Raw genomic sequence first — 11,937 nt, forward strand, 5'->3', positions numbered from 1 at the left:
CCTCAAAAATTACATTTTATTTAAGAACATGGATACGCCACAAATAAACCTTAAAATGTATCTGGATACCATCATATATCAAATGTCTTGAAAATTGGATAACTTCTTGAAACAGTTATGTGAAGAAAAATAAATGTCTTGGTGTGTGGGTAAAGGGGAGAGTTGAAGCAAACACAAAATGCCTAGCAGTCAAATTGAAACAGCGAGCTCATTTAAGTTGATGAATAATGTATCCAAACATTCTAAAGGTCATTTCAATATTACTGGAGCCACAAATAAGTAAAGAAAATAACCAAGAGAAATGTCCTCTCATTATTAATGATGATTTTTCAGTCAAATTAGTAAATCAGTTTTAAGAATGTTTCAGCAGCCAAAGTCTAGTATTAAGACTTAAATATATTATGAAAAGAAACAACAGATAATAATTGGGGTCACAAGCAGGATTCTTTAGTTAACAGTAACAATCCCAGGACCCCTTATATCCTTTGAAATTTTGTGGTAGGTTTATACCTTTTATCCAAATTTAAATATTCAAAAGAGGACTGCATTTCTAAAGGAAATGTGCTAGAGCTTGGGTGCTGCTCTAAGTCAGTGAATAATTATTTTGATTACACTGAAAATCAAAAAGTGAGCATTACTGGTGACTCTTTATTGAGGAAAATCAAAGTAATTAGAATGTGTATCTTCTCTCCAGATCAGAAGAATTAGTTTACTTTAATCCTTGGGAGTTTCTGCAAGTTTTTACACCATCAGATACTAGTCTTGTCATTTAGGCTCTCTGATATTGCACAGGAATTAAATTTAAAGGACAGTAAAAAATTAAATGTGTACTTTTAATAAAAAAGATGGAAATAGTCATAACATTTTAATGAATGCATTAATATTTTTGTTACGCCATTTCACTCCAAAGAATTACATAGAAAGAAATTCTATAATGAAAGAAGTTTATCTTTAAGAGTGTATTTGAAATTTGAAATTGTGGCAAAGAAGTACTAAGGAATTAAAAACCAAATGGAAAATAAAGGTACTTCACCTTGTAAATCTAATCTCCACTTAATATAACTCTGCTATATGTATCAAAGCATGAAGATAATGATTGATTTCAGAACAAAATGGGCATATGGTTTCTGTTACTTATTATGATGATAAATATGGATGAACAAACAGGATACAACAGAAGTCCCAATAGCTTTCACAGGAATAATCTGAGTACTTAGTGTGTCTGTATCCACAAGACAGGGATTTGGACAGGAAATGTTTTAAAAGATAGATGTGCTATGATCTTCCCATTGATAAACATTAAACAATAATATATTGTTTTACATTTGAACTATTATGCCAGGAAAGGCAAGCAGAGAAATTTGCTCAATCATCTGCTTATATAAATGTTCAGTTTACCTTAGCTGTGAAGAGCTATGCTCCATGTTTCACATTTCTGAACAGACTGTCCTGAAGGAAAGGAAAAAAATGCAAGATATGATGGTCAGTATCTGGAATATGTTTTATCTTGTTTTGATATTTTAAACCAGTCTTTAATTTTCTTCCCATCATGTATCCCCTTCTGAATCCTTATTATGCAAAACTTAACCCAGCTCCTGCAATTTGTGTACTCCCACACCCACACATACACACAGCCGAGACAATATATATCCAAGTCTTATCAGCAAATGGACTGAGCATCAATTTATACCTTTATTCTGGTTTGAAAACATGAGCTAGGTTTATGAAAAGTCTCTCTTGGAGACAATTTTATAAAAGTGAATTAGAGAGATTTTACAGTTGAGAATAGTTTGAATAGCATTAGTACTACATGTATTTTCTTAAAGATTATATAATAGTACTTGACTATAAAATCACCTGTGCCTGTTTTTTTTTAATAGCATATGCATAATCATTCTATAATCTGTTCTATGGCAATTGTTCTACCATTTTTCCTTTGATTCAAATTTGGTAATTCCTATTTCATTAGAGGGCTTCCCGGCAGGTTCAGCGGTAAACAATCCGTCTGCCAATGCAGGAGCTGCAGGAGAAGCAGGTTTCATCCCTGGATTGGGAAGATCACCTGGAGGAGGAAATGACAACCCACTTCAGTATTCTTGATGGGAAAATCCCATGGACAGAGGAGCCTGGTGCACATGGGGTTACAAAGAGTCGGACATGACTGAGCTACTGAGTACATTTTGCTAGGAATTAGCCATTTCTTCTAAAGTTCTATGTTTTTGGTAAAATAAGTAAATTGCATCAACATTTTTACATAAGTCTGACAGTACATATTTAATAATACACATACCATTTAATTGTATGATCCCCAATTCTGAGAATCTAGTTAATAGAAATGAGTGCTAATATATGAAAATAGGTGAATAAGGGTGTTTATTATCGCATTGTGCTGAAACAATAAGATAACTAAAAGCAGCATGCCCAAGATCCAAAAATAGCTTAACATATTTTATGTCATCCAAAAGTATGGATTAATAGGTACAGTGTTTCAGTCTGGCATGATGAAGTGTTCTGGAGGTTGATAGCGATGTAGTTTGTACGGCAATGTGAATGTAAGGCCACTGAATTATTCACTTAAAAATCATTAGAATGACAAATTTGATGTGTATTTTCCCACAATTAACAAGGAAAATAAAAATAAAGCTTAAAGTTTACATTTTAAAAGTTATTTTATTGATTTTCTAGGTCAAGTGAAATAATTGTATCTCAGGATTTTTAATCAAAGGATGTGGGGTTTGTGTATGGACTATAACATGGCAGGCTCCTCTGTCCTCCACTATCTCCTGGTGTTTACTCAAATTTATGTCTATTGAGTCAGTGATGCTATCTAGCCATCTCATCCTCTACCACTTCCTTCTCCCTTTGCCTTCAGTCTTTCCCAGTGTCAGGGTCTTTTCCAATGAGTCATTTCTTCCCATCAGGTGGCCAAAGTACTGGAACTCCAGCTTTAGCAATAGTCCTTCCAATGAATATTCAGGGTTGATTTCCTTTAGGATGAACTGGTTTGTTCTCCTTTAAGTCCAAGGGACTCTCAGTATTCTTCTCCAGAACACAATTCAAAAGCATCAATACTTCAGTGAACAGCCTTCTGGTCCAACTTTTTCATCCATACATGACTACTGGAAAAACCATAGCTTTGACTGCACACACCTTTGTCAGCAAAGTGATGTCTCTACTTTCTAATACACTATCTAGATTTGTCATAGCTTTCCTTAAAAGGAGCAAGTGTCTTTTAATTTTATGGCTGCAGTCACCATCTGCAGTGATTTTGGAGCTCTAGAAAATAAAACCTGTCACTGCTTCCACATTTCCCCCCTTCTATCTGCCATGAAGTGATGGGACCAGATGCCATGATCTTAGTTTTCTGAATGTTGAGTTTCAAGCCAACTTTCTCACTCTCCTCTTTCACTTTCATCAAGAGGCTCTTTAGTTCCTCTTCACTTTCTGCCATTAGAGTGGTATCATCTGCATATCCCAAGTTGTTATTTCACTCAGCAATTTTGATTCCAGTTTGTGATTCATCCAGTCCATCACTTCGCATGATGTACTCTGCATGTGTGCATGCTAAGTCATTTCAGTCATGTCCAACTCTGTGCGACCCTGTGGACTGTCCTCTGTCCCTCAGGCTCCTCTGTCCATGGGATTCTCTAGGCAAGAATACTGGAGTGGGTTGCCATGTCCTCCTCCAGGCAATCTTCCTGACCCAGGGATCAAACCTACATTTTTTATGTCTCCCTCATTGGCAGGCAGGTTCTTAACCACTAGGACTACCCAGAAAGCCCCATACTCTGCACAGAATTTAAATAAGCAAAGTGACAAAATATAGCCTGGTCATACTTTCCCAATTTTGAATCAGTCACTTGTTCCATTTCTGGTTCTAACTGTTGCTTCTTGACACACATACAGGTTTCTCAGGAGACAGGTCAGGTGGTCTGATATTCCCATCTTTTTAAGAATTTTCCACAGTTTGTTGTGATCCACACAGTCAAAAGCTTTAGTGTAGTCAATGAAGCAGGAGTATAATAGATGTTTTTCTCAAACTCCCTTCCTTTCTGCATGATCCAACAAAGTTGTCAATTTGATCTCTGGTTCCTTTGCCTCTTCAAAACCCAGTTTGTACATCTGAAAGTTTAACAGTTTTTTATTTCTCTCATTAAATAAATCCCTGTTGAATTTTTAAAAAATCATGCATCCAACTGTGAATAAATCTGAGTATTAAAAGCATACAAACCCAGAGGAGTCGGGTGAAGAGGGAGGTGGGAGGGGGGATCGGGATGGGGAATAAGTGTAAATCTATGGCTGATTCATATCAATGTATGACAAAACCCACTGAAATGTTGTGAAGTAATTAGCCTCCAACTAATAAAAAAATTAAAAAAAATTAAAAAAAATAAAAATAAAAGCATACAAAAATGTTTATTTAAGAACATTAAATAAATATATGTTCAATATGTTTAAAAAAATTAAAATCCTGTCTCCTGAGAAACCTGTATGCTTGTTAAGAAGCAACAGTTAGAACTGGTCACAGAACAAGTGACTGGTTCAAAATTAGGAAAGGAGTATGACAAGGCTATATTTTATCACTGTGCTTATTTAACAACTTAACAACTTAAACAACTTAACATATATTTAGGTTTAGTTAGGTGTCTCCTTATGGTGCTCTTTTAATTGGATCCTATTTGTTTAAAATGAACCCATGGAATACTACAATGTAAATTTATGCAATTACTAGGCATTCAAAACCCAGTCTATTTAAAGTTTTATATAAAATTATTTCATTTAAAAGCATATTAATTTCCACTAAACTACCTAGAGCCATAAATGTATGAACTATAGCTACAGCATTTGAATAAATATCTAAACTATAGCATTATAATTTAAAATACTGAAATTTTGGTTAAATATTGAGGAATGTGATATTCTGATTTATTGACAATTTAGCATAAGTCCTGTCTCATTGTAAATTCTGTTGAAACTTTTCCAGTTTTATTTACTTTCTCACTTTAGTAAGTACATTCTAATAAACACAGTTTAATTTTTCTATGATAATAAGTATTATCAAAGGACCTTCAGGGTTATCATCCAGAGCATGAATACTCATGTATCAGGATAAAATACTTGGAAATAGAGTAAAAGAACTACTACCAGCTCCAAAATTTATTGTAGAAATGCCTGCTGATACTACATTCTTAATGCCTTTTTTTTTTCAATTTTCCTTTCTTTGTCTAAAAAATATGAGACAAGTTCTATTTAATAAAGGTTTTACTTTATAATATTTTGTTCAGTCATCCCAGACTTCACTCAAGACAGCAGGAAGTTTATTTTCATTGTGAAGTCCCAGCAACTTGCACAAGTCAGACTTTTAATGGGAAACACAGGATCAAGTGCCTGCTAAGACAAGGCTGAGAAATGTAAATTTCCAACTCTCTTTTTCCACTCATGCTGACATATTACTACCAACTGTACATAACAATGTGGTGGGATGCACTTAGAATGTCAGTTGTCCAGGAGTCCTTCTTCATGCAAAATATTTCTCAGATTTAGAAAGACTCAGATATGCTCAATCAACTGCCTTAGGAATCTGGGCAGGGATTTTTAATGGATTTAACATATGAATCAGGTTTATGTAGACTATAAACTTGCCTTTCATATATAACAAAAATGTCAGAGAAATGTCCTACATCCGATTTTTATTCCAGAGACAGTTTTCAATGTAAATATTAAGATGAGTAAATAAATTATAGATGAAAATGATTCTCTTTTCCCCATAAACCTCTGCTTTGCAGAGGGAACTCTATTAAAATTCATTTATTTCACAACAGTTCTAAATTTCTGATTTTTGATCTGATAAAATGCTCAATATATATATATATATATATATATATTTTATTTTGTGCTAAGTCGCTTGCTTCAGTCATGTCCGACTCTTTGCAACCCTATGCACTGGAGCCCACCAGGTTCCTTTGTCCATGGGATTCTCCAGGTAAGAATACTGGAGTGGGTTAGCCATTTCCTTCCCAACCCAGGGATCAAACCGACCATCTCTTATATCTCCTGCACTGGCAAGCAGGTTCTTTACCACTAGCACCACCTGGGCAGCCCTAGGTGTTTATATTGTAATGACCCCCAAATGGCTGTTAAGTATAGAGAAGAGGTGATTTTGAAACTAATTATTTTCAACAACCCCATTTCATCTATAATATTAGAGAAAATATATACAAATGAATTGGAATAGGGACAGCATTTAGATCATTATATAAATAAAATATTGATTTTATTTTAGCGATTATACTATGGGAATTATTCTCTTGGCTTTATGTTGTTATTTTAATACAGCATTTTTGGTAAAGTAATAGTTTTAAATCAGAAAAATAAAAATAAATTCTAGCCCATTGTTAATTAAGATTATGAGGAAAGATGTTTATAAAGTTTATGTTCTAAGGACAATAAAGTAAGCACGTGTTCACAAGTGTTTCTACATGTGGGTCAATGTGGTACTATTTAAGACCAGCTTTTATATTAGTCTATCTCTGTAATTTTTTTTAATTTGTATTTACTTTTTCTCACAGTCTCCATGTCTTAGCTAAGCAAAAATCCTAGAAAATATAAGCAAAAGAGCTCGGTAAAGAAAATTACAAAATATTTGAGTATAAGGGTAAACTGTCATCTTCAGTCAACTATACTGTCTAATAGAAACTGTAAAAAATGAAACAACAGATGAATTTAGCCTCTTATTCTAGGAATGTCTTCTTAATACAACACCTTTTGGGGTGAAGATCCCCTGGAGGAGGAAATGGCAACCAACCCCAATATTCTTGCCTGGAAAATCCTATGGACAGAGGATCCTGGAGGGCTACAGTTCATGGGGTCGCAAAGAGTCAGCCACGACTTCACTGAGCACATACACACACCTTCTCTTGCATATTTTTTCCCCAGGATCCTTTCCAGTCTAACTGTACTGACATGTTTTGTTTGGGTTTTCTTTTTGAGGGTAAGTCTTGAAGAACGGGCTGGTTGAGTTGTGCATTACAGACATTGGCGATTTTCTTAAGATTAGGTAACAATCCTCTCCCAAACAGTTTCCCACAAACTCTAAAGAGAGATCTTGGGAAAGTTCTGAGTTGAGTCTAATCTTATAGCATTGTTCCCTGCAATGTTTTAAAGTTGACAATTCAAGTTGAAATTACTAATTATGTAAAGTGCTTATATATTTACGTGTTTATTTCACCTGTGAACATTAATTATTACAGCTTTTATCTCTTTAAGATTTTGTAATTCGTGATTATGGAGGCGGCACATCCTCAAAGTTTTCTGGCACTGAAAGTCTGCTCAGTCGTGTCAGACTCTTTGCTACCCCATGGATAGTCCATGAAATTCTCCAGGCCAGAATACTGGAGTGAGTAGCCTTTCCTTTCTCCAGGGGATCTTCCCAACCCAGGGATCGAACCCAAGTCTCCCTCATTGCAGGCGGATTCTTTACCAGCTGAGCCACTCACTAAGTACCATTAAAAGTCATTTTATGGCTCTCTAATCATTAAAACCTTAACATTACTGGAGCAGCAAAAAGGACTCTGCCTATTACCTCGGGATAATGCTACCATTATGCTGAAGTTTAGTGGAGTAAGAATAAAAGCCAACCACAAAATGGGCATGTGTTTTATTTGACCCTGTGATCATTCAGCACTGGACTGGAAGTCCAGAACAGCTGTCAATTGACTTTCCAAAGCACTCAGGAAAGTATGCAACCTATATCTTATTTCCTAAGCAGAAATGATTTAGGGAACTCGTTTGAAAAAAAAAAAAAAAAAAACAACTTGACAGTTCTCTCCACCTAGATCATCACCTCCTTTGACTTGATTGTGGGGTCAGCAGCCTAAAGGTAATATTTTAAATTAATAAATAAATTTTTAAAACTAAGAAAAAAATCTAGAAACCTTTTCAATCTCTCTCTCTCTTTTTTTTTTTTTTTAACATCTTGGCAGAGAGCAAGCGGGAAGAAGCGGGAAGTTCCTTAGCACGGTTCCGGGTTTCCTTGCGCCCCGCCCGCCCGCTCGCCCCACCACAGCTACAGGCTTTTTAGTCCCTGGGTCGGTCTGTCCTGCGGGGAACAATCCCTGTCCATCCGTCTGCGCTCTGCCCGCCCGCCGGGCATCTGCCCTTCTCTCCTGACTCCGCCCCGCATCTGTCCGGAACCGCCTCGCGTCTGAGCTGACCCAGTGCGCGTCCGCCAGTCCCTCCGGACCCGCCGCGAGTCTCAGGCTGCCGAAATCACCGCGCGTCACTCGGTCCGTACCCAGTGGGCATCTTGGGTATCTGGGCGGTCTCCGGTCCCCCGCGCGTGTGTCTGTCTGTCTGTCTCTCTGTGCGATTCGCTGCTTGCAGCCTGCCTGCCTGGCCGAAGCGCACCAAGTGTCCAGTTTGCCCTTTCGCTGACGCTGAGTGTCTGTAGCGCGGCCTTAGTGAGCCGCCAGCCCGCCTGAGACCGGCCAGGCAGCCGGCGGAGGAATACACGTTCGGCCCCTGCCCTTGTTGTTATCATTTTAAACCCACGGGAGCTTGAGGCCTATTTTTATGCAGAAAATTGGTCGTGAGGCCTCTGTCGGCAAGGCTAGATGTGGGGAGCCAGCCAGCTGCTTGGTGATTTCTTACTATTTAGCGGGAAAAGAGACATTTCTCTCCTACTACTAGCTTTTGAAACTGATTTTAGATCTGAATGGGTGGAAATTCTAAGCCCCCTTAGGGAGAATGAATTCGTTATTGGGGTGCTTTTTTGTCTGATGCGTTTGTTCTGAGCCTGCTGACCAGCTGTTTCTGAACTTCATTTTCTCAGCCTCAACAGTGATTCTGAGTCTGCTTTTAGCTTTCTTCGCCTTGGCTTTTTTCTGTTTGTGAACAGCTGTTTGGCCCATAGCTTAGAGAAAGCAGCCTTTTTGTCTCTCCCAAGAGAGCCTTCTCCCTGTGCTCAGAGAGATGGGGAGTGGGGAGCCTAATCCTGCTGGCAAGAAAAAGAAGTACCTCAAGGCTGCCCTGTATGTGGGTGACTTGGACCCAGATGTTACCGAGGACATGTTATATAAAAAGTTCAGGCCTGCTGGACCTCTGCGCTTCACCAGAATCTGCCGTGACCCGGTGACCCGCAGCCCCCTGGGCTATGGCTACGTTAACTTCCGCTTTCCTGCGGATGCTGAGTGGGCACTGAACACCATGAATTTTGATTTGATTAACGGCAAACCATTCCGTCTAATGTGGTCTCAGCCAGATGACCGCTTAAGGAAGTCTGGAATTGGAAATGTATTCATCAAAAACCTGGACAAATCCATTGACAACAGGGCCCTTTTTTATCTGTTTTCAGCTTTTGGGAGCATTCTCTCCTGCAAAGTCGTATGCGATGACAACGGCTCTAAGGGTTATGCCTATGTACACTTTGACAGCCTGGCCGCTGCCAATAGGGCCATCTGGCACATGAACGGAGTGCGGCTCAACAACCGCCAGGTGTACGTGGGCAGATTCAAATTTCCGGAAGAGAGGGCTGCTGAAGTTAGAACTAGGGATAGAGCGACTTTCACTAATGTTTTCGTTAAAAACTTTGGAGATGATATGAATGACGACAAACTGAAGGAACTTTTCAGTGAGTATGGGCCAACTGAGAGTGTTAAGGTAATAAGAGATGCCAGTGGGAAATCGAAAGGCTTTGGATTTGTAAGATATGAGACACATGAGGCTGCCCAAAAGGCTGTGTTAGACCTGCATGGAAAGTCCATCGATGGGAAAGTGCTTTATGTAGGGCGAGCACAGAAGAAAATTGAACGTCTGGCTGAGTTAAGGAGAAGATTTGAGCGGCTGAGATTAAAAGAAAAAAGTCGGCCTCCAGGGGTGCCTATCTATATTAAGAACCTGGACGAGACCATTGATGATGAAAAACTGAAGGAGGAATTTTCTTCCTTTGGATCAATTAGTCGGGCCAAAGTGATGGTGGAGGTGGGGCAAGGCAAAGGGTTTGGTGTTGTCTGCTTCTCCTCTTTTGAAGAGGCTACCAAAGCAGTAGATGAGATGAATGGTCGCATAGTGGGCTCCAAGGCCCTGCAGGTCACTCTGGGCCAGGCCAGGGGCAGGTGGTAAGGATAAGAATGCTCAATTTGTTTCAGCCTTAAGCTGGTGCCTACTTAGTTTGGGCTACTTTGTGATAAGAGGTTATTTTATGTCAGTTAACAGGTTTTTTTAAGTGAATACTTTCTTTTGAAAAAAAAAAAAGTGAAACCAGAAAGCCTTGTTCATTTTAGTGAAAAACATAATTTCTAATTGTAAAACTGTCATTTTGTACTATTTTTCGATATAATATCCTTAGGAATATATAGAATAAAGTTTATTCCTCCACACACTTGTCCTAAACCAGTCAAGGTGAGGTAATTGAGTATATGTCCTTCCTAATTTCACTAATACTACTAAATTTCATTTCTATTAGGTCCTTACATCTGAGTCTATCACAGTGAAAACTTCTAACTTGCTTTTTGAGAAATCAGTAGAGCAGGGGAAAATGTATGTGATCCAGTTAATGTTTATGCATAATTTTACTTTAAATTATTATTTAAAATGAATATTCCTTTTTAAAGATGTGAGCTTTTTTCTTTTTATTTATTTATATTTTCCCTTTTTTATTATACTGTGGACATACCACAGACTTCATAGTGGATTTTAGTAAGTTTTGAGAGTTCCCACTATTAACTTTATAACTTCAATATAACTTCAATCAATCAGTACATTAGAAGATTAACACTTTAAAGATTGATTTTTTAAATTCTAAGTTTCATCTTAAAAACCTTTCCTGAGAGATTTAATATTTGAAGACAGGCTAAGGAGCATTCTTATCGCTTGTTTTGCTAAACTCTTTAGTAGGTATATTTGGATTGTGTTTAATTAACAAAAAGGGTGAATAACAACATTGAATTGCCTTTGTCTATAGTTAATTTTAGGATTACCTTCAGCCTTTGTCATGTCAATATAGAAGGTAAACATTCCATGTAATGATGTTGAAAACTACTTTGAAGAACAACTTCTATTAAACTTGTCATTACTTCTTGTAAACTGTTGAATATATTCACAAGATAATATTCACAGATGTTTCAAAATTAAGGAAAAGGTCCTCTCTTGATTAAGTGGCATGCCTCCATCTATCGTATGAGATCTCTTAATCCAGTGTGGTTCTCTTTCTGTCTAGCTGCTTGGAAGTTATGACAAAATATTCTGTTCTATGTTGCAGTTATGTTATTTGCCCTGTGACTTCTATATTATGGATTTTCTGTGTTTCACTTGTAGTTCCCTCTTGTCCACGCCCATCTACCTTTCAATCTGTATTACCCTTACTTTTTTATTTTATTTATTTTTTTTTTCATTGTGCTGCTGCTCTGCTCAGTCACTCAATCATCTTTGACTCTTTGGGACCCCGTGGACTGTAACCCACCAGGCTCCTCTGTCCATGGAATTTTCCAGGCAAGGATACTGAAATAGGTCACCATTTCCTACTCCAGGGGGGTCTTCCTAACCCAGGGATCAAACCCATGTCTCTTGTGTCTCCTGCATTGGCAGGCAGATTCTTTACTACTGCACCAACTAGGAAGCCCTTTTCTTTGGGATTGCCTTTCTTTTGATATATGCCAATTGAAATCCATTTTGGAGTTAGAGAAATAAATACTTAATTTATGTAAAACTTAAATTATTACTTTTAAAAAAATAGCATTCACTCATACCACAAATCCAATCATAAGAAACTATTTTATCTCTATTCTCAGTTGATTTTTATTACTTCATGTAGAAATCTTTCATATATAAAACAATATAAATATATAATTTTTAACACTTCTTTTAACTCTTTGCCCATAAAATAATGAGAATAACTTGTTTTCATATAACTGTTTATCTACAGACTACTTGTATATTCAT

At 37.4% G+C, this 11,937-nt stretch overlaps 1 protein-coding gene across 1 annotated transcript; it reads left to right on the forward strand.

Moving 5' to 3' along the window:
• Positions 1-8,152: 8,152 nt before the first annotated feature.
• On the forward strand, positions 8,153-11,474 carry PABPC5 (poly(A) binding protein cytoplasmic 5). Its single transcript, XM_043459493.1, has 2 exons — positions 8,153-8,285; positions 8,831-11,474. Exon 2 carries the CDS (start codon positions 8,971-8,973, stop codon positions 10,117-10,119), a length of 1,149 nt encoding a protein of 382 aa, XP_043315428.1. The 5' UTR covers positions 8,153-8,285; positions 8,831-8,970; the 3' UTR covers positions 10,120-11,474.
• The last annotated feature ends 463 nt before the right edge of the window (positions 11,475-11,937 follow it).

The sequence above is a fragment of the Cervus canadensis genome, chromosome X (genome assembly GCF_019320065.1).
Source record: "Cervus canadensis isolate Bull #8, Minnesota chromosome X, ASM1932006v1, whole genome shotgun sequence".
Lineage (NCBI taxonomy): Eukaryota > Metazoa > Chordata > Mammalia > Artiodactyla > Cervidae > Cervus > Cervus canadensis.